The 23717-nt window shown below is 41.1% G+C and overlaps 1 protein-coding gene across 2 annotated transcripts in view; it reads left to right on the top strand.

Moving 5' to 3' along the window:
* Window positions 1–22938, top strand: part of Mettl4 (methyltransferase 4, N6-adenosine) — a 36687-nt gene extending 13749 nt beyond the window's left edge. For both annotated transcript variants that reach the window (XM_052750090.1, XM_052750091.1), the window contains exons 5-9: window positions 2873–2942; window positions 8289–8463; window positions 10041–10147; window positions 10401–10492; window positions 14821–22938. In XM_052750090.1, the coding sequence (XP_052606050.1) occupies window positions 2873–2942; window positions 8289–8463; window positions 10041–10147; window positions 10401–10492; window positions 14821–14966 (590 nt within the window). In that variant the 3' untranslated portion in view covers window positions 14967–22938. The remainder of the gene's footprint in view (window positions 1–2872; window positions 2943–8288; window positions 8464–10040; window positions 10148–10400; window positions 10493–14820) is intronic.
* The last annotated feature ends 779 nt before the right edge of the window (window positions 22939–23717 follow it).

The following is a 23717-nucleotide window of genomic DNA, read 5'->3' as shown; positions in this document are numbered from 1 at the left end:
TGAAATGTTCTGTGAATATCTGGTAGGTCCATTTTGTTTACGATATCAGTTAGCTCCACCATTTCTCTGTTTAGTTTTTGTCTGTGTGACCTATCTATTGGTGAGAGTGGGGTATTGAAGTCACTAACAAAAATGTGTGAGGGTCAGTATGTGATTTAAGCTATAGTAGTGTTTCTTTTATGAACTTGGGTGCCATTGTATACATGCATAGATGTTTAGAATTGCAATGTCCTCTTGGTGAATTTTTCCTTTGAATATGTAATATCCTTGATCTCTTCTAATTAGTCTTGGTTTGAAGACTGTTTTGTCAGATATTAAAATGGCTACACCTGCTTACTTCTTGGGTCCATTTGCTTGGAATATCTTTTTCCATTCTTTTAACTTGAGGTTAAGGTGTGTTTCTTGGATGCAGCAGCAGTATGGATCCTGTTTTTGCAGGATCTGTGTCTTTTTATTGGGAAATTGAGACCACCAATGTTGAGAGATATCAATGAACAGTGTTTGTTGATTCTGTTATTTTATTGTAGTGGTGGTAGTGGTGGTGGTGATGGTGGTGTGTGTGTGTTTTCCCTGTTTTGATTTGTGGGATTATTTATTTCTTGTGTTTTCTTTGGTGTGGTGGGCCTCTTTAGGTTGAATTTTTCCTTCTAGCATCTTCTGTAGGGCTAGATTTATAGATAGATATTGCTTAAATTTGGTTTTATAATGAGATGTCTTATTTTGTCCATCTAACATTGAAAGTTTTTCTGGGTATAGTAGTGTGGGGATGGCATATGTGGTCTCTTAAGCGTCTGTAGAACATCTGTCCAGCCCTTTCTGGCTTTTAGAGTCTCCATTGAGAAGTTGGGTATCATTTTAATAGGTCTGCATTTATATGTTACTTGGTCTTATTTCCTTGAAGCTTTTAATATTCTTTGTTCTATACATTTAGTGTTTTGACTAGTTTGTGGCTAGGGGACTTTCTTTAGTGTTAGGTTTTGAATGGTTTTATTTATTTCCTTCTGCTGTGTTTTCATACATTTCTTTAAGGGATTTATTTGTTTCTTCTTCAAGGACCTCTAGCATCTTCATTAAGGGTGTTTTAGTGTCTTTTACTGGTGCTTCATCTATGTTGGAAGATTCAGGACCTGCTGTGGTAGGATTGCTGGGGTCTAGTGGAGACATACTGTCCTGGCTGTTATTGATTGTGTTTTTACTCTGGAGTCTAGGCATCTGGGATTGGGAAGATTCTAATTCTAGGTGCTGATACCTCATCTTGTTTTTATTGGGTGGGTGTATTGTTCCTTGGTTTCTGTCCCCTCCCCCTTTTCTTAGGAGACTCTGGTGTCTGTGTGTTGCCTGGTAGGGAATTCTTCTCAGATTGGATTCTAGAATTGCAATGGATAGGATCCCAATATTGAGAGCTGACACTTAGGAATGGGGATGGGCTTGGAGAGTCCTGAAGGGGTCCACAGGAGGGAGGAAAGTGTGGTGTTTCATCAGGATCTGCTTAGTCCCCAAGAATGGTAGCAAAGAGTGGGGAGAGGCCACGACAGGTAGTCTGCTACAGAGCTGGGGATGAGGCTGGGGGTTGGATTTGGAGGAGAGGTGGCAGACTTACTTTGGCAATACTCTTGCCAGAAATAGATGATCTAAATTTAGTAATGAGGAAATACCAAACCCAAGTTAGGGACATCTGAAATAATCTGAAATAGGAGATGTGGTAACTAAAAGCAAAATGTGATTCTGATTTTGGCCTGGATTAAAGAAAAAAAAAAAGAAAAAGAAAGAAAGAAGAAAGAAGAAAAGATTTTGGGATAACTGGAGAAGTTTTCTTTTTCTTATGGTTACCATATCAGCTGTAAAACTGTAATTTCAAAATAAAAAGTTAAAAAAAGAGAGAGTTAAAAAGTACATAGGGTCAGGAGGACCATAAATGAGACTGCCAGACTTGTAAGTGATAAGTTTAGGCCTTCCTGCCATCACAACAAACCGAATCAGGAAAAGCCCAGGTTTAATGGGTAAAGTGCTCCCGGGTGACTCCCTGGCCCTGCAGAGAGAGTCTGTTTTCTGGGATGCTGCTTATATATCCCCTGTGGGAGTCATCCTGGGCCTCTCTAGGGGAGGAGCTGTGTCCAGCAGGCTTTGAAGGGGTGGGTTTGGGGAAGGGAGCCTAGGTGGATCTTCCACCAGACTCCTTCCAAACAGTAAGGGCATTTTCAAGTTCTTAGTACCCAGCTCAGTGGACTGTAACCATCCGTAGATGGCTCTGCAAAAGTCAGTGTGCACAATTACAATCGCTATTGTCTCAAAGGTCCAGAGTGACAGTAGCTGAATAAATGCCATGAACTCTTTTGTTGTATTCCATTGTATTTGTGTCTATAATGAAAGTCCTTGGGCTGGGGCTATAACTCACTTATGCAGCTTGCTGAACATGCCCAAGGTCCTAGGTTCAAAAAACAGTACTTTACTTTTGAAATGTATTGATTTCTTATTATCATTGTGTATGTCTGTGACATGTGTAGAGGTCAGAGGACAGTGTTGTGGACTCCTCTCTTCCACCCTTATGTGGGTTTGAGATCCAGCCCAGATCAGCAGGTTTGGTGGCCTTTACCTGCAGAGCACTTGCTGGTCCCTCTTTAAAATTTTTTGTCTTAATTTCATTTTTAGTCATGTGTGTTTGTGTGTGTGTGTGTGTGTGTGTGTGTGTGTGTGTGTGTGTGTGTGTGTGTGTTTTACTTGTTTAATTTTTATCTTTGAAGGGTTCTGGGGATTCAATTCAGAGCTCGCTTATGAGAGTGTGGGCTCCATGGTTTCCCCTCAGTCCCAGTGTTTAGCTCTTAAACTCAGCACATACAGAGGATGTTTTTTGAAATTGTGCCTTTGATTTCAGGCGGTAAGACATTTGATGTCATTGTGATTGATCCACCGTGGGAGAACAAATCGGTTAAAAGAAGTAACAGGTGAGTGGGAACGACTCACCTGCTAGATTGCATTCTGGAAACCTCAGTCCTTTGTGAATTTTAGTTTGGTATACTATAAACACGATAGCAGTTATCCGAAGCTACTAGCAATGCTTTCATCAAAAAAATTAACTTCCTTAATTCTAGATACTTGAACTGGAGCCAATATATCTGTGAAACAGTGTCTACAGCTGTCGCTGAGGCCTGAAACATTCAAGGTTTTCTGAGCAACACTAAGGCCATCCTTTTGCCTTCTTCCCTGTCCTGTTTGGAAACTCAGCCATGTGCCACTCTTGTAGTTTAGAGTAATGTGCAGGGAGTGAATCCTCTAGTTCACAGATGGTTTATATGTTTAGTTCCTGTCATCTCATAGGATAAGCTCAGTTAGTGACAGGGATGGTGTTTACTTTTACTAACATCTTTATCACTTGAAGAAACTTTCCCTGGTACTTTCGATGAATGCTTTTAGTTTCTTCTCACCCTTCAGTGTTCCAGATATAACAATTCTTGTTTTGTTATAAACTTAGACTGAAGTTCTTCCTCTCAACACTTATCTTTAGCTTTCTTTGGATTTTTCTTTATAAGGTGTGTGATAATTGTCTTTTTAAGTTGTAAGAATTGTGCGAAGAATCATGTATCTATTCTGGAGTGTATAGATATCTATGTTTTTCAGTGTATCTATATCTGTATCTCTATATATCTCTCTACATTTTTTGGAACCACTTGAAAATGAAATAAGAGAAAGTTACTCTTAAAAATTTGAAGTGTGCCGGGCGGTGGTGGCGCACGCCTTTAATCCCAGCACTTGGGAGGCAGAGGCAGGTGGATCTTTGTGAGTTCGAGGCCAGCCTGGTCTACAGAGCGAGATCCAGGAAAGGCGCAAAGCTACACAGAGAAAATCTGTCTCGGAAAAAAAAAAAAAAAAAAAAAATTTGAAGTGTATTTGAAACAAAAAACAGAGGTGGTCTTACATCATCATAATGCAGTTATCAAGTAGATAACTAATGTTAATATAAAATGTCTGTGGACACATTGGTGTCATCTGTGACTTTATTCAGATTTTACCAGTTGTTCCAAAAGCCTTTGTAGCACACTGAAACTGTAGATCATGCTCTACACTGAGATGTGTGCCCTCAGTTTCCTGTGACTCCTTATAACTATGACTGTAACAACATTTAGTAAGTTTTGTGAAACTTTCTGACAGATTGTTGAGTCTGAGGTCGTTTTAGAGAATTATAATTGGTTTTGAAAGTGGGGTCAGTTGTGAAGACTGTGCCTTTAAACTCTGTAGTTTGACTAGCTCTTGGACACTTACCTAGATATAAAGTTGCTGTGCCTTGTGTTGAGTCCATCCTTAAAAATTTGAGGCACCACCAAACAATTTTTCATGGTAGCTGTATCACTTTACATCTCTACCAATAATGCGTATGACATTTCTTCATCTTTACCAATATTTGTTATTTGTAATTCAAATTATAACTATGTTACTATGAAGTATTACATTGTGGTTTTGATCTGCACTTCTCTAAAGACGAACCATACCTAACAGTTTTTCATGTTCTTATCAGTTCTTTTATGTTCTATAGAAAAGCTTCTATGTATATTTTAAGGTTGCATCTTTAAATTTGTTGATTTATAAGAGGTCTTTGTATATTTTAGATATTGGATTCTTATCAGATACATGATTAGCAAATATTTTTCTTCAACCTTTTTTTGTTTGCTTTCTTCAGAATTATATAAAGCATGAAGTTTGATTTTTGTTGTTGTCATTTTGTTTTGTTTTTCGAGACAGGGAGACAGGGTTTCTTTGAGTAGCCTTGACTGTCCTAGAACTTACTCTGTAGATCAAGCTGACCTTGAACTCACAGAGATCTGCCTCTCCAGTGCTGAGATTAAAGGCTTGCACCATCACTGCTCAGAACTTTGTTAATTTTTCAATGTTGTTTAAGCTTTTAGTGTTTTATTTAGGAAGTGGTTTTTTTTTTTTTTTTTTTTTTTTTTTTTTTTTGCCAAACTAGGCGTGGTGGTGTATACTTTTAATCCTAGCACTTGGGAGGCAGAGGTAGGCAGATCTCTATGACTTTGAGGCCAGCCTGGTAAGTGAGACCCTGTCTTAGAAAAATCAAAAAATTTTTTTTTTCTTTTGACATAACACAAAGTCATAAGATACTTTAAGGGAGGAGGGTAGAGGAGGTAATAGAACACCTATGATATGAAAGTTGGAAAAAAGAGACTAGGGGTGGAAGGGTACGAGTAGGGGGCAGGGAGATGAGGGGGAGGAGTACAGAACACGGATCAACTAAAACTTAGCCTGTGTGAAAGTTCTATAAGAAATCCTGTTTGTATTTTTTTTTTTTTGGTTTTTCGAGACAGGGTTTCTCTCTGTAGCTTTGCGCCTTTCCTGGAACTCGCTTTGGAGACCAGGCTGGCCTCTTGAACTCACAGAGATCCGCCTGCCTCTTCCTCTCAAGTGCTGGGATTAAAGGCGTGCGCCGCCGCCGCCACCCGGCTCCTGTTTGTATTCTAATTCAAAGGGTGTATGAAGATGTACGTTACCTTTGAAAAGTAGGTGCTTTTGCATAGTTATCCTCATAAGGCATAAGGATGCATCCTTTGGAATTTGCTCAGTGATTTCTGTGAGTTTAGAGGTACCAGAGAAAGTGAGTATTTCCTCACCTCCAAACACTCCAGATAAGTTAAGGCAGTCGGGAATCCATAGCCATTGAAAAATGTCACTGCAGAGGTTTCACCTAATGCTTTATCCACCGTGACAAAATACTCTGAAAACTGTCCCTGTGAGAATGGGAAAGCCAGTGTTCTGGGAGTGTGACGGTCCGGATAGCATGAGCCCAGGATGCTTGCAATCTGAGTCCTTTTCCCTGTTTAAGTTCTTCCACCAAGTGTATCTGCTTAAGAAAAGTTTGCCAGCTATTCCCGACCCCTTCAATGTAATGTTGCTTTATGTCAGAACCAGATGCGTGTGCCTGGCCCTGGGGAGACTCCGTGTCTTTTTCTGAGTGAGTAGAGTTGTAGAAGTTTCTTTGGCATTGACAGAGGAATGAAACGAGGGAGAGGAAGTAGGGAGACTTAGGTCCATGGCATCCGTAGCCTAGTCAGCCCTGGGAGGAAACTGACAAAACCCTCGACAGAAGCATCTTAAGGAAGGAAAGGTATGCTTTTGACGCATGCTTTTAGAAATCTCGGTCCATCACAGTAGGAAAGGCATGGCCCCTGTTCACAGGTACAGGAGCACATAGCAGCAGACAGGAAGTAGAGAGCACTAGATGGCAACCAGTGGTGGGCGTAACCTTCGAAGATCTCCACCCCTCCTAGTGATCTACTGCTGCCAGCCCTCTGCACCCCTAAGGCTAGCTAGTCTCCAGAACAGCACCACAATCCAGACTGAACACTCCCCACCTGAGCCAAAGGGAGACATTCCAGGCTAAAATAATAAGACTTGGTTGGGCCTGCAAGATGGCTCACTGGGAAAACACACCCACTGCCAAGCCTGATGACCCGAGTTTAGTCCCTGGAATTCACATGATGGAAGGAAAGAACTGACTCCCTCAATTGTTCTCTGACCTCCACACACATGCTACAACAGATACACGCCAATACAAACAAACAAACAAATAAATAAATATCTGAAAAACCTCTCTCCTTCCTCCTTTCTCTCTTTCATTTCCCTTGTCCCCATCTCTCCTCATTCTCTCCTTTTCTTTTCAAATTGCATAATCCAAGTATGATGATAAACTACCAGAGAGGATGGAAATGCAGAAGTAATAATTGATACTACAGGGTATTGGAATATAGGAATGAGAAGACAGTTGGAAGGATAAACTTCAGTAGACACTGTCATCCATTTCCCCAAGGAGAACTTGGTTGAAGTAGATGAGTAAAGTGTATTAAGGAGGAAGGAGATAGTGTGGTAGTTGAAGAGACCTGGTGGCTTTATTTTAACTAAAGTATGAGATAACTTCATATGCCAAGGGAAATAATGAGCAAAAGGAGCTGAGAAGTGGGAACCCTGAGGAAATAAAAGAATCCATGACTGGTTTGAGAACTTGAGAACAGACTGAAAGCTTCAGTGGTCTAATTCTTTCCCTCTGCATTTTCCTTCACCTCATTTATCTGTGTGAAGAAGTTGAATTGCATTGTGACATCGGCTATGTGTGCATGGGCATACTTCAGTGGTGGAGTGTGTGCTCTGCATGCACAGGGTCCTAGGTTCAGTCCTTATCGTGTGCATGTATATGCACATGCATACCTCCACATGTGAGCACAGTGACAAGGCCTTAGTTATGTCATTGGAATGGGTTGTTGGAGGGTAAGTGCATGTATTGTTTGTATAGGTAATTAACAGTTGTGTGCACATTATATGGGTTGTACTTTGAAGTTGCCCAGGATAGTGTCAAGGTTTTCCTTGTTGAGGTAGAGGGATCTCAGAGCTTCAGCACACTGAATGTTGAAAGTGGGGACAAAATGTGTTTAGTGAGGAAAGTTGGGGCTAGGGTGGCTGGATAATGCTGAAAGAGAAGGGGGGTTTTGCAAATGTTGATAGCGTCTAGAAGCAATCACGGGGATACTAGAATACCACCTCGGCATCTCCAGTTGTATGTGGAGTGTTGGAGAAAGAGCTGTATTTGTTTGAATATTTGTAGAGCAAGGAATGTTCTAGCAAGACAAGTTTCCTTTGTACTGTTAGTGGCCAGGAGGCAGAAGACACTGGGCCTTCAAAATGAGAGCATGCAGACTTGAGAGAAAACGGGAAGACAGGAGCAGGGTGGTAGATGGGCTTGAAACTGTATTGAGAAGGTGAGGTTGGGCAAGGTGATAGGAGATCTCGGGGTCAGCAGTGTGCGCAAGACTTAGGCTTACAGTGGGGCCCAGCACCTCCCTAAAGTCAGCTGGCTTTTGCATCACCGGGCTCACAGCCAATGCTTCCTGTACCAAGCGATGTCACCATTTGGGTTACTAATTTCAAGACTCACTCCAATGGGGCTCCTGTGAAACACATAATGATGGAATCCAGGCAATATTTGTTTAAGTCTGAGAGAAAAAGCATATTATGTGTGGGAAAATTACCAAAATGTAAGTCATTTGAAAGTAATTAAAAAAATAAAGAACATACAGCCTGGCAATGTAAAAAAAACGAATAAAACAGAAAAATTGGTGCATGTGTAAGTGCCATCGAATCCACCAGGTGTCAGTGTGACTCCATACCTGCCACACGTGAGTGGCTCCTGGAACTTTGCGTTTGTGGGGTTGGTGCCCTGCAGCTCTTCTCCTGCTTAGATTTCTTTCTTGAAGTTAGTTTTCTCATTTTTTTTTCCTGTTCATTTTTAGGTACAGTTGCTTATCACCACAGCAGATAAAGCAAATGCCTGTTCCTAAGCTGGCTGCTGCCGACTGTCTGGTTGTTACGTGGGTGACCAACAGGCAGAAGCACCTGTGTTTTGTGAAGGAGGAACTCTATCCTTCGTGGTCTGTGGAAGTCGTTGCGGAATGGTACTGGGTAAAAGTGAGTTGAGAAGTTAGCTCATTTGTTACATACACAGTGTCTCCTACTGCTCACGGGAAGACACCGGCTGTTCTCACTGCGTCCGCATCCCTGGTGTCCTCATCGGGCTCTGATGAGAGCTTTCTGTGCTTTGTGCCTGAATACCTATCTTCCTGTTCTCAAGGTGTTTGTCTGTTTATCCTCTGTCTTTGCAGCAGGGCCCCAAACTGCTGACCTTGGGAAATCAGAGAGATCAGAATGAAGTTATAAAAAGCTCTAGTTTATTAAAAAAAATTTTTGTGTGCCTGAGTGTGTGCACGCACGTATGCACACACGTGTGTGCACCCATGTGATATCTGTAGTTTAATGAACAAGCAGGAATTTTGGGACTGTCTTGCCTTCACTGTCTTCTCCACACACCAACAGTTTCATTGCCCTTTGCATTACCCATCCCTAGCCCCTGTTTGTGGGGATGAGAGCAGAGAATAGCAAGGCCACTGTCGAGTGTATGAGAAGAAAGGGAACCAAGAACCTTTCATTCTCTTTTTTTTTTGGTTTTTCGAGACAGGGTTTCTCTGTAGTTTTGCACCTTTCCTGGAACTCACTTTGTAGACCAGGCTGGCCTCGAACTCACAGAGATCCTCCTGCCTCTGCCTCCCGAGTGCTGGGATTAAAGGCATTAAAGGCGTGCGCCACCACTGCCCGGCTCATTCTCTTTTTTGTTGTTGTTGGTTTGCTTTTCCCCCCTTGAGACAGGGTCTCCTGTAATCCACACTGCCTTGACCTTGCTTTGTAGCCGAGGCTGACCTTCAACCTATGTAACCATGTTTAGCTACCTTCTAGGCTCTCAGTCTCTGTTTTATTTTATTTTGTAGACAGGATCCTGCTAAGTTGCCAGCCTGGAATTTATAGTGCCAAGAGGCAGCCTCTGCACCAGGTCTTTTCTACCTCACACCTCCCCCACTCTCTGGCGGTCTGCCATCTCAAGGGTAGAAGGCTTTATTTGTAACTACTTAGTCACGTGGTTAGTGATCAGTGAATGTTATTTGAGTGAATTAATGACTGAATTAACAATGGCCTGGTTTCCAGGAACAAGTGATCATAAAAAGTAGAGATTGTTTATGTGTGAGATAATAATACAATATATTTAAACATATCCATGTTATGTGAGTTTGAAACATTCTTTGTAGCTACATTGTCCAGTATGGTAGCCACTGTGACATGTAGCTCTCTAGCATTTGACTGTGCCCTTCAAATGGAGAGGTGCCGTTGAGTGTTAAATATATGTTGGACTTGAAAGACCCACTATGGAGGAAAGAATGTCATATATTATGATACCTGTTCAAATTGATTGCATGTGAAAATACTGTTTTAGGCATGCTAGATTAAATGCAATTAAGATTAATTACTTTGCATTTTTTTTTAACTTCTTTCTACTGTTACCACTAGAGAATTTAAAATTATATATGTGGATTTTTGGCTCACACTATATTTTTTATTAGACAATCCTAGCCTGGAGGTTTAACAACTTCTCTTTTTTGCTGGAAACTGTATAATGACAGAAAAAAAAATTGCTTTCCTTGGTTCCTTCCTTTCAGATCACACATTCAGGGGAGTTTGTGTTCCCACTGGATTCCCCACACAAAAAGCCTTATGAGTGTCTTGTACTGGGGAGAGTTCGAGAAAAAGCTGCCTTAGCATTAAGGTAAGAAAAGTGAGAGTAAATAAAAATTTATACTAACTTTTGTTTTATCAAGAGTAAGGTAGCTAATATGAAAAATAACATTCTAAAAATGTTTGAATTTTAAAATTGATTTTCCTCATTGATTCTGTCTTTGAATTTATTTATTAATAGAATTAATTACTATTTAGAAGAGAAAAAATATGATGCAACTGTAGCATATAATTAACAATGATCCTTTAAGTAATAGTTTGCTCTCTTGTTCTGTTTTAATTAGGAACACAGATGTAGAAGTGCCCCCTGTTCCAGATCAGAAACTGATTGTCAGTGTACCCTGCATTCTTCACTCACATAAGCCACCTCTGGCCGGTATGTGTCTGTGAAACAGAACTGTTAGAATTTGGGAAATATTCAAAGAAGGATTGAATTTAGTATTTGAGTGGTCTGTCGGTTTGTGAATGAGATGTTTTAATATTGTGAAATGCTGTAGGAAATTCATTGCAGAACTTATGAAACAGAGCACGTTGGTTTATATTACCTCAGCCATCCTTTAGCATCAGTTCCCAGGTTTTCTTTATATCTTTGTCCCTCTAGTAGTAGCCTTGGCAGACAAAGGCTGTCAGGGCCTCAGAGGTTGTAGTTCATTGAGTGGCCTTGCTTTGCCCTCATGTTTAGGATTCAGAACAGGAAATCCCTTACTTGCCCTCCAACTAGGAACCCAGCAGAATAGATGTCTAGATCCCCTGAGCGTGGTACTTTTATGTCTCCTGAAGGCAGGCTACTGTTTTGCAGCATGGGAAGGCAGCTACTGAGGATGCAGTTCCCTCAAGCTGGAGTGCTCAGTGTCGTGCTCCTCATTCAGGGTCACTGAGCAGCAAGGACTAGTGGCCAGTGTTGGCCTTGGGCATTGGCTCGCAGGCATGTGGATTCTGGCTCTGTTGCTTGGCAGATTACCCAGATCTTTTCCTTGCCACCCTCATTTTCAGAGTGAGTAATGATATCTAATACTGCAAAGTGGTAAGGATTGCTCACACTGCTTACAATGTATTTAAAAGTCAGTAAATGCTCAACTTTTTCAAGTGAGAGTTTAAAGACTTACTCATGGAAGTCTTTGAGAGCCGGAATTTGGTATTCCAAGTTTATTTGTTAGATAACTTCTTCAGGACGATATTTTACTAATTTGATCATTACTGTTTAAAAACTATGGGGCAATTATCAATTTTACTTTTGCAGAGTATAGTTTGTGGGCTAGGAAACGAAAACATAAGAAAGTAAACTTAGGGGAGCTGGGGAGATGGCTCAGTGGGGAAGAGTGCTTGCTCAGGAATATGAGTTCAAGTCCCCAGTGTTCATGTAAAACGCCGGGCATGGCTGTGTGTGCCTGCAGCCCCATCATTAGGGGCAGAGACAGGCGCTTCACTGAGAGCTCACTGGCCAGCCAGGCCTGCCAGATGGTGTGCTTCCAGTTCAATGAGAGAGTCTATCTCAAGGGAATAAGGCAGAGAGCCATGAAGGAGGCACTACTCTGACCTTGGCAAGTGCACCCTGGTACTTACATGCTCAGTGTTTGTGCCACACCTGTATAACACAGATACACACGCTGACATACAACAAGCAAAAGAAAGTGAACTCAAGATTTCTGTTACCTTGAATAGCTTTGCAAAGCAGTCCTTACAGTACCTGTAATTTGAGAAATATTCCGATGTGTTTGACTATTCTGTGGCTTAGAAGGATCCTCTGCAACCTCACACTTGGGACTCTGTAAATGCTAGTGCATTAGTTTGTGACCTAGATGAAAGTGAACTCTATTGTTCCTTGAAAAAAAGATTATTTAACACCAGTTGTACTTTAATGAAATCTAGTTTGTTTACTTGAATTTTGTTTATCATTTGGTATGTACCAACGCTTAAGGTATAAGTAATTTGTTTTAGGGTTTATAGTTTGCTATAAAAGATTTACCAAAAAAATCTAAGACCCCAAACCTTTCAATTCTAAACTAATTTTTAATCTGCCATTTCATTTGAAATAGAATAAAAATACATTTAAAGATTATTCTTAAGAGAAAAGATTTAAAGAGAGTGCCTTAAAATTAGTCTTGCCCTGAACAGCCTATGAAGTGTTTCTGCTGTACTGCCAGTAGAGGGCAGCACAAACACATTTTAGAATTGAAAACATTTCAACTCAAACTTGTATTTGTGAGGAAAATCTGAATGACTCAATTGAGTTAACCTTCAAGCTTTGGCTACATAGTAATATGCATGAAGTATTTGTAGTACTTTGTTTTTGAGTTCACATTAGTTTAGTATATGTATTTTAGCTATAGAGAGGTACAAGTTAAAGCCATCAGAAAGTAACTAATTTTACAGTGAAATCATAACTCTGGGGGTTTGCATGATGTATGGTGTGTACATACTACTTAGAACTTTTCCTGTGAACCTTATTAAACTGTTTTATGTGTTCTCAAAACATGAACTGTTCTCTCTTGCTTCAAAATCTCAAGATACATCTTTTTAATTAAAAATTATTTTATATGTATGGGTGTTTTGTTTGCATGCTTGTCTGTGCACCACATGCATCCCAGATGTCTGCAGAGGCCAGAAGAGGTCATTGGATCCCCTGGAACTAGAGTTACAGGTGGTTGTGAACCACCATGTTGGTGCTGGGGATCAAATCCTGCTCCTCTGTAAGAGCAGCAAGTGTTTTTTTTTTCCTCCTTTTTCTTTTATTGAAAATAGATTCCCTTTTCATACAATACATCTCGATCATAGTTTCCCCTCCCTCAACTCCTTCCAGTTCCTCTCTAGCTTCCCCCACCTCCAGATCTACTCCTCTTCAGTCTCTCATCAGAAAAGAACAAGCATCCAACAGATAACCAAACATGACAAAATAAAATTCAATAATATAAAGCAAAAACTATCACATCGAATTTGGACATAGCATCCCAAGAGGAGGAAAAGAGCCCAAGAGTAGGCAAGAGTCAGAGACCCTCTTATTCACGCAGATGCAGCAAGAGTTCTTAACTGCTGAGCTGTCTCTCCAGCCCCCTCATCAAGAGAACATCTTTGCCGAAAGACTGCAGAACCTAAGTAAACCCACAATCTTATATCACTGTACCTTAGTTTATGCTCACTTCTAGAAAATAGAAGGGGTGGTTTAGCACAATCTTATGTCACTGTAGCGTAACCCATGGTAACTTCTAGAAAATAGAAGGGGAGTTAGGATTTTCTCCTTTAGGTCTCCAGGGAAAGTTTTCTCTTTCAAGTTGTCCTGTGTTTAATTCCATACTTTTGAAAGGAATAGAATCTTTTATGTCAACATCTAGAAACTCACCAAAGCCTAAATTAGAGTTAGTTCAATTGCAGGCAATAACAGCTTTTAATTTTCTTTGATTTGTGATAAGTAAGAATATTACTTTTGGACAAAGAACAGTCTGACACTCAAAATGTTTTTTAATAATAATGTAACAATTTAATTAATTATTTGAGTTTCATATTATGTATTCATATTCATTTCCTCTCTCTCCCCAGCTCCTCCCAGATCCATCCCTGCTATATTGTGTTTCTAACTTTACATTTGTTATCTCTTAAAACTTTCAGTTATTCCCAAAGAAGCCACGAGACTGGAGGTATAGCTCAGAGATGGAGTGCTTGCCTAACATGTACAGGTCCTGGGCTGGATCCTTCCTTCCCAAGGAAAAAAGAAAAATCCGGAAGAAGCCTTGTCATTCTTAGAATTTGATAGGCTTCTTCGAAGGCCATCCCAACATAGCAACTATGAACTATATTCTGCTTGCTGAAGTACTTTCTTCTTGGAACTATTTTTATACACAATTCCTGTTATGTGGTTCGTAGAGCAACCAGAACATGATCAGGGTTAGAATGATTGAATTGTTTGTCCTCTAAGTGAACGAGTGCTTTTTAAGAACAAGTTGCCGTGGTTTCCTTTCTCCCAGGCAGTGTGGACCACAGTTACTTAACTAGTCTAAATGAAGTGTCTTCTCTCCAAAAAAGATGGTTTTTCGGTGTTGTAGTTATGAACATATAAATAAGGGCTCCTAAACTGGAAATAGCATGGTGAAAGTTAGGCAAAGAACTATAGTATGGGAATAGTCTTAGAACCTCCATGTTTCAGCTATGGGGCTGTAGTAATGACTTTTGAATACTTCTGTCTGTATACTCTTTGCTTAATTATTTCACTAAAGTATTTGCTAATACTAGACTCATAGTTTATCTTCAGTTTCCAGGAAGATTGTCTTTATATTGTTTCTACAGTTTTGTTTTAAATGCATGGATTGCATTTATTAAAAAATCAAGTAAATTAGTTCTCAGGAGACGTGTGAGCAGTATTGGAAAACTGGAGAGTCACGTATGTGGGTGTTAAAGCTCTCATCTGCAAATGGAAAGCAGTAAATCGGAACTAGTGCAGGTTGCAGTGGTCCCGCTCCCAAGCCCCGCGGGTGCGGCTCCCGAGCCCACAGGTGCGGCTCCCGAGCCCGCAGGTGCCGCTCCCAAGCCTGCGGGTGATGCTTCTTTGAGTTTCTGACATGAATAGCAGAGCCGACCATGACATGCTTGACTCTGGTTTGCTGTCTGTCTTAAAAACTGAAATATCTGAAATATCATCTATGCTTCTCTACTTTATAAAAGGAAACTGATTTCTTTCTTAATATTGATTTTTTTTCTTTTCTTTTTGGACAGAAGTACTGAAGGACTACATTAAGCCAGGTGGGCAGTGTTTGGAATTGTTTGCTCGAAATTTACAGCCAGGTTGGATGAGTTGGGGCAACGAGGTCCTCAAGTTTCAGCACGTGGATTACTTCATTGCTCTGGAGTCCGGAAGCTGACTGTAAAAGTTGTGCTGCCTTTTACTCCAGCTCCTTCAGACTCATTTCTCCTTGTACCAGGCGGTGTGCTTAGACATGTGGACTTTATACCAATCAATGTGCTTAGAAATGGACCTAGACTTTGGCTTTTCAACCAGTGATTGTCCTTCCTGTATTTTGAGATGAGTTCTACTTCACTTGCACTAATATCCCACACCGTTGTGGATTCTCTACAATTAAAGAGGTAAGCGGTTAGGAGAACGACCTGCCTCTGCTACTGAACTAATTCAGAAAGCATGTACTGTGGACTCCAGGTCACGAGCTTGTCTATGGATATTGTTTATTTGGTGGTATTAAAAAATAAATGGAAGCCTCATTCTGGAAAGAATCAGAAAAGATTACCCGAGTCCAGATGTCTGCACGTGTTTAAACATCAGAAACTCCAGCTCCATTGGAGCCTGTGTCCTTGGGTGGCATCAGCTTGCAGTACCCAGTGGTGACAGCTCAATTGGGGAAGGCCATGTGCTCTCCAGTTTCCCAGTGTGTAGCTTCTGCCACATTGCTTCCCTGTGTTAGCTCTGTGGCTCCTATTTGGCCTGAATTTGCAGCCTCTGCTATATAAGAAAAGCGCTGGCCAGGTAGTTGGTGTCCGTATGTGCTGAATAGTTTGGACAGTTTGGAATGTTTCCATTGTATTTAGGGTCACTGTTTAAGCACTTCTTTATTTTTGCCTTTTTCTAGAAGACAACTTAAGATATTTCTTTTCTTTCTTTTTTTTTTAAAAAAGATTTATTTATTTGTTATGTATACAGAAGAGGGAGCCAGATCTCATTACAGATAGTTGTGAGCCACCCGTGGTTGCTGGGAATTGAACTCAGGACCTCTGGAAGAACAGTCAGTGCTCTTAACCTCTGAGCCATCTCTCCAGCCCAAGATATTTGTTGTAGGATGTCAAGAAGTAAACACCGCTTACAGTTTTTAGATTATAGATTTTACACAAATAAATATTTTTCTACCAAGGTATTTTTCTTTTTCTTTTTTTTTTTTTCTTTAGTGCTGAGGCCTGAATCCAGGGCTCTACATATGGTATGCAGATGTTTTGCCATTAAGCTAAACCTCCAGACTTGAAAAGCATCTGTCTGTCTATCTATCTATCTATCTATCTATCTATCTATCTATCTATCTATCTATCTATCTTTCTTGGTTTATTGAGATAGGGCTTCTCTGTGTAACAGCTCTGACTGTTCTGGAACTCACTCTGTAGACCAGGCTGGCCTCGAACTTACAGAGATCCGCCTGCTCTGCCTCCCAAGTGCTGGGATTAAAGGTATGTGCCACCACTGCCCGGCTTCTAAAATGTTTTCATTGAAAGGATTCTTTGAAAAGCATGTTGATAATATGTACTCAAAAATTATACATTTTTTAATTGAAAAAATTTTTTATATAATATATTCTCATCATGGTTTCCTCTCCCCAACTCCTCTCATATCCTCCTTACCTCTCCATCTATCCAACTCCCTGCTCTTTTTTTCCCTTTCTTTAAAAAAAAACGAATAATAGAATCCACTAGTTTCCATTGTGGAGTGAGTTTTACATCATACACAGTTGTCCACATTATGGTCCTTTGCAATGCGTCCCTTCCTTTCATCTCGATCCCTGGCAAACAGTGATTTGTTTTCTCACATTAGTTTTTAGACATTCGTAGACATGGAATCATGTGGAGAAACAGTGTGTCTGGTTTCTTTCGCTTAGCGTTTAGGAAAAGCATTGGCACTATTTATAAATTGCTCACTGTTTACTTAGGAAATGGTTAGACTGAAATTACTTTGACAAGCTTGCTTAGTTTACTCACCAATCTCATCGGAAATTATTTTTGAGGTTTGTTCATCTTTTGAGGGTGTAAGGCTAACATCAGAAACTTAATTTTGTGTTTGTAGGTGTAGCCTGACTTGTTACTTAAATGGGAAAAGGCATTAAACTTGAAGCAAGTTTTTAAGGATTTCATTTGAAATTATTTGCAGCTTCATGTATTTATAGCTTTTTTTGTGTAGTTTGTGGAAGCATTTTATTATTAGCATGATTTTGGAATTTCTTTTTCATCATGAATATTGGTCCTGAAAGAGAAAGATAATTTTCACTCAATGAGCCCTGTACTCAACTGGCAGGGGTTAAAGTGTTAGCTCTAACTCTTAAGTTCTGTCACCCCTGGGTCTCATTCCTAAGCTTCCTTATTAGGATCTTTGTGGATAGAAGGGTGACTGCAGAGTTTACAGTGGCATGCCTTCCATGCCCCATGAGAACAAGTGTGTAGCAAGGACACCGCTCTTGCCATTGTTAAACTCACTTTTAGCCAGCTGACCTGATAAACTTATTTTGAGATTGTTTTTCATAAAGGGCTTTATATATTACTTTGTAACTTCTCACTGGCAGTGGTGGTACATACCTGGATCACTAGCACTTGGGAGGTAATTGGAAATACAGTGTCATCTTCAGCTATACAGTGAGTTCAAAACTAGCCTGGACTGTGGAAAACCCTCTCTGAAAACAAAATAAAATATCAAACCCCAAAACATCAACAACAGTAAAACCGTCAACAAACCAACTAACCCAGCAACACAAACAAGAAGGCTTTGTAACTTCTAAGAATTCTTTGGGCTTTCAGTGACCTGTCATAGTTTGTTTATAGGTTCAAGATCCTTTGGGACTTTGTAATAACACCTGTATTGAAGGCTGGGTGTCGTGGCGCACACCTTTAGTCCCAGCACTCAGGAGGCAGAGGCAGGAGGATCTCTGAATTCAAGGCCAGCCTGGTCTACAAATGAGTTCCAGGACAGCCAGGGCTACACAGAGAAACACTGTCTTGAAAAACCAACCAAAACAGCCTGGGCTGAAGGGTGGAGCTAACATTAACTGAATAGTATGGTTTTCCTCTGTTTCACATGTTTTACTGCATCTTCTCCTTTTATAGCTCTGGGAGATAGCTACTGTCTGCATTTGTTGGTTGGCAGAAGTAAAGCTGAGGGGACCATTTTATCTGTAAACCCAGAATCAAGTAGAGAACAGATGGACCGCCCATGCCGTAGTCCATGTAAGAGCACTGAACACCAAACAGATGACCAAGGGTGTCTGAAACGGTTTCATTGCCCTCTGCACCTATGAAGTTTTGTTTGATTTTGGACTCAGAAGAGACTGTAGATTCACAGTTGATCATAAGCCACCCACATGAAACCTCCCTGCTAACTCAAGAAACTCAGATCCTTGGATGTCCTGTTGATTCTTACACTCCCTGTAGGGCTCATTGGAGTAGTAACCACCTTTCGGGGAAATCATCCAGCCCCTCCCTGCCCCCCTGTGTGTGTGTGTGCACGTGCATGTGCGTCTGCGCATGGAGGCCAGACCAACCTTGGCTTTTGTCTCTTAGGTGCCGTCTTCCTCTTCCTGTGACAGGGTCTCTCACTGTCCTGGAAATTACCAAGTAGGCTAGGCTGACTGGCCAGCAAGCTCCAGGGATTTCCCTGCTCTGCCTCCCCTCTTCCCCACCCCCACCCCCCAGTGTACCACTGGTCTGTCACATCCCGGAAGTACCAGAGCACTGTGTGCCTAGTTCCCTGATTACTAGTCACCTTGCTTTATCCCCAGTACATGCTTGTGAAGATACAGCCAAAATGAGGGAGTAGGACCTCAGGCTGATTTGTATGGCTAGAGACTTAAGACTTGAATTCTATTTGAGTTCCTTACTGAAGGTACTTGATGTGGTACCCATTTGCTTATTTGGGTTCATTTTCAACTTTTAAAATTCTTGTTTGAGTGTCTTGCTTGCATGTGTGGATGTGTACCATACATGTGCTTGGTGTTATCGAAGGCCAGAGGAGAATGTTGGATCCCCTGGAACTGGAGTTACAGGTGGTTGTGAGCTGCCACATGGGTGCTGGAAGTTGAACAGCAAGTATTCTTAACCACGGAACCTTCTCTCCATCCCTGAACCTGAGATTTTAAAAGTGACAGTCTCATTAGTTCCTGATCAGAGGGCTCATTGGGTAGCCTGGGGTGTGTTTAGAATGTTTCCTATATTAACACAGAAACATACCTTTTTCAATATGCCATAGCATCAGTCTTCTTAGTTCCTGACACAATGTTTCTTGTTAAATTTTACTGGTGAACTGATAACTTGAGAAAGATTTAAAATCTAATGGGCTACTAAATGTGTTGGCTAAGCCATTAACATTACCATGAGGTTGTACTTATCCACGCAGTCACATTTTAAGGACGTTCTAAATAACACTGAGTACAGATAGTTAAAGGGGGAGATTCCATAACCTAAGGATGCTAAAAATGACTGATGTTGTCTGTTATCTTTGTCTGGATATATGAACCAACTCAAAACTCCACATTCTGTTACCAGTCTGCTCCAGTTTGATAACAAGCCAGAACTATCATGGCATTGAACTCTACCGCCTTGCCTTTTCTGCATAAATATTCTTAGAGCTAATCCACATCTCCCAGTTTCTATGACCTCTAGTAGAATCTATAGATTTTTTTTCCAAGATCAGTTCAAACCCTTGGACCAGGTAAGAACAAATGGACCTCTAGGGGCGGAGAACACAAGAGCATTATTCACTGTTCTTTCAGGTTAGACATAGGCCTGAGTATCTAGTACTGACAATGGGACACCGTACAGTGATGGTTCAGGCAAGTGAGTGGTGGTCTGCAGTATGGGAAATGCTTTCAGCCAGCATCATTAAGGACAATAGGGCATTTAGAACTTTTGTTTTTGTTGAGGCAGAGTCTCATTTAGCACGGACTGGTCTTGAACTTGCTCTGCAATCAAGGTGGTATTTTTTATCCAATAAGCCATCTCCCTGGCCTAAAAAACATTCTTACTAGACAGACAAGTTTATGCAAAACAGCATACAAACACCAACGACACCTCAACTGTATAATCCAAAAGTCAAAGGTCCCTGGGGTTCTATCTCCATCTTGAGCTTGGAAGGCATAGGTTTCAGAGGTTTTGGTCTTATCCTCTCCTGGGGGACACTTGCAAAGTGGCTTTATGAGACCTCCCCCACAATTGTTTCCATGGGTTTGCAGAACTTCCTTCTGGCCAAGCTACACGTTGTTGAGTTGTAGTAAGTTTCTCACTTTCGTATAGTTTTACAGAAGCCTGAAAGATACTTAAAGTGGCATCTAGAACAACCAGAATGTTCTTGGTGTCCTTAGCTGATAAGAGACTCATTGATAGTGACATTGTTCCACAATGAATGAGGTTTATAAATCTGTTCAACTGTCCCACCACTTAACATACTTGGGCACAACCCAGATAGCTCACGTGTGTTTTAAAGTTTGATTTAGATTAGCTATGAGCAATAGGACTATCCATGGTTCACAGCTTGCTGATCTGGTCCAGTTACAGTGTGGATTTCTTCTGAATGTTAGGTATGAGGTTAGGAGCAGTCCAGGAAGGACATCAAGTGCTCCTCCATCTGCCACAACCTGAGTCTGTTCACCTGTTTCAGTAACAATGTTCTCTATGTCTCTAGAGTGCAAAGGCACCGTGGTCAGTTGGGTAGCTCCTAGAATCTTCTCTCAACAAGGCACAGCTGTTTTTATAAGCGTCTCAGTCCATGCTGGGAACTGAACTTGGGTCGTCTGCAAGAGCAGCACATGCTTTTAAGTGCTGAGGCCGTATCACCAGCCAGCCCTTTGATGGTTATTTTTGGTGGTATACTTCATTGAACTGAGAGTGTCTTAAGAGAGTGGTAAATCATACATCTGGTGTGCCTGAGAATGTTTCCAGGGAGCATTAACCTGGGGAGGAAACTTCCCCTGCATGTGGGTGGCTCCGTCTGATATGCTAGGGGCCCAGGTGAAAGAACGGAGAAAGAGGAAAAAGCCAGTTAGCACAACCACACTTCTGTTCTTTGGCTGTCATGATGTAAACCGCACAGCTTTGCCATGCCCTCCCCACCCCACCACTTCTGAAAAACTGAACAAAATCGAGCATTCCTCCCTTTAAATTGTTTATGTCAGATGTGCAGTCATGGCGATGAGAAAGCTAAAATGGTCCCCTAGTACCTTCAGGGACTTGGAGCCGACTCTCCAGGTTGTTATTTGTGACTGTGACAGCAGCATCAACCGACCACTTCACAGGTGCACTTTTCCTGCTGTGGAGAAGTAGCAGCCTCGGGAAATGCTATTTCTCCTTTTAGAATCTGGTCTTCGCCTGCCTTTCCCAGCACCAGTTTGCTTTGATGTACTTGGTATTTTGCTTCTGGATGATCTTTGCACTTGCTCTTGAGTCTGTTTATCTGCATTTGGTGAGTTGCTGTTTTCCTGGGTCATCACCACTGCGAGACGAGGAGAGAGAGGAGCTCCCAGGGACGCCTTTGGAACAGACCAGGTCATTTTTCTCCCTCCCCAGTAGATAATGGGAGGCAGGACCAGTGTTCAGTGGCCTCTCATCCCGATGCATGGCAGCCCAATCTGCCGTGCCAAAGTATGCTTTGGATTGAGTTGATTTTTAGCCGGAGGCTGAGAAGCCGAAACAAGACAGGGCTCCCCGTGCCTTGACCTCATCTGTTAAAAAGCAGGACGCGAGTTCACAAAGAGGGTGGTTCCTTCTCTACAGGGAAAGACAGGATTGAAGTTCATCACCAACCTGAGGGTACTCTCTATCCTCATCAGCCAGGGGACCCCAGAGGAACCCCCAAATAACACTGGCATCACCTTCCTACCGTTAGCACCAGCTTCTTCACGTGTCCTGGGGTAGACGACTTTTGTTTTAGCTTTTCTCTGGTTTATTATTCTCTGTTGAAGTTACTGTTCTAAGCCAGATTGCTAAGCCACTGTGGGAATTTCTTATTCCCATGCGCATTTGAAATACACATGTTAATAAGCTTCTGTTTGTTTTTCGCTTGCTAATCTGTCTTTTATTACAGAGGCCCCAGCCAAGATTTTATACAGATAGAGGGAACATTTTTCCCCCCTCCATCATACTACATTGAAACTGCCAATATATAATGACCGAATGAGCAGACTTTGGCCTTACTGTATCTTTGGACTTAACTAAATAGACATGACTCATGCAAGGAATTAGTACAACGTCTCACTGTTGCGGAATATTTGTTTAGCTATGCAAAGATGTGTTGCATTTGTTTAAAATTATGTAAAGATGTGTTGCTTTTGTTTATGTTGTGGAATATTTGTTTAACTATGCAAAGATGTGTTGCATTTGTTTAAAATTATGTAAAGATGTGTTGCTTTTGTTTATGTTGTGGAATATTTAACTATGTAAAGATGTGTTGCATTTGTTTAACTATGTAAAGATGTGTTGCTGTTTTACCTTGCCTGACTAAGGCACCTGATTGATCTAATAAAAAGCTGAATAGTCAATAGTGGGGGAGGAGGTATAGGCAGGACTTCTGGGCAGGGAGAGTAAGCAGGAAAAGGAATTTAGGGTCAAGGGAGAAAGAAAAGGAGACAGCAGGGAGACGTCAGGGGCCAGCCAGCCAGATATGGAGGCAGCAGGAAAGTAGAACAAACAGAATGAAAGAAAGGTAAAAAGCCCTGGGGCAAAATGTAGATGAATAGAAACAAGTTAAATTAAGTTAAAAAAGCTAGTGGGACAAGCCTAAGCTAAGTCTGAGCATTCGTAATTAATAAGTCTCCATGTCTTTATTTGGGAGCTGGTTGGCGGCTCAAAGAGAATTCCAACTACATCTGACAGTGCAGCATAGTCAGACCCAGAGCTGTGGAGCAAAGTGTAGCTATCACTAAGTAAGATGGGAGGTGGAGGGCCAGAACTGCGCCTTGATTGACTTCTATTTTCCAACTCACGCTAGTTAGTGGTTGTGATGTTGCTAAGGACACTAGGCAGCTAGAATGTGCTGGTTCCAAAGAGTTACAAAGTCACACCGTCCTTTAGACTGTAAGCTTTAAAACATTGAGATATGAATGGGTAAGATTTTGCCAATTTAATAAAACGATACTAAATTTACTGATGAATTAAAGTCTTGTTTTCTATATTATCCATTTAACATAAATAAATGTGTGGTTTTTGAGTTTTAATTTATGTGTATATCGATGAAGTCACCGTTTCATAAGAGATAATAAACAACTTAATTCAGTTATAGAGTACTCATTGCAACCTGAATTTTATAATGGACCTTTATAGCCCATCTCTCCTTAATCACTCCCGTTCCATTCTCAGACCTGGGATCTGCTTCCTTTCCTTATGTACATTTTAAGAACTTTACAGTGATGAAGCCATGCATCACATACTTTTTTTTTTGTCTTTTATCACTGAGTATAATTATTCTGAGATTTTTCCATTGTGTGGTCTGGTGTACAGTATTGGATTATATGGGTAAACCAGATTTCATTCATTTATTGGTAGTTTTCTGTTGCTGATATAACAAATAACCACAACCACGATGGCTTAAACTAGCCCCCATTGTTCAATTTTCTTAGGTCCGCTTCAAGCGGTCAGACTAGTTTATTGTTTGTGGTGGTAGCTGGGCTGGGCTTTTACCTGAAGGCTGTTGGGAGGAGTGCCGTTTTAAAATCCTCTCTCTGGTGGAGCAGAATTCAGCACGGTTCCATGCGGCCTGTTGCATGGGCAGTTGCCTGGGAGTCTCTTGTACCTAAAAGTTCCTGTCTAGTCCTTGCACTTGGCCCTCCAGCTTCAAAGCCAAAATAGCACACAGTCTCTTTTACTTTTTTTTTTTAAACTGGGGACTGAACTTGTTAGGCAAGTGCTCTGCCACTGAATGACCC

The sequence above is a fragment of the Peromyscus californicus genome, unplaced genomic scaffold, assembly GCF_007827085.1.
Source record: "Peromyscus californicus insignis strain IS unplaced genomic scaffold, ASM782708v3 Scaffold_21__1_contigs__length_65335640, whole genome shotgun sequence".
Lineage (NCBI taxonomy): Eukaryota > Metazoa > Chordata > Mammalia > Rodentia > Cricetidae > Peromyscus > Peromyscus californicus.
Note: the sequence above shows the minus strand (reverse complement) of the source record. Positions and strands in the feature narration are given on the sequence as shown.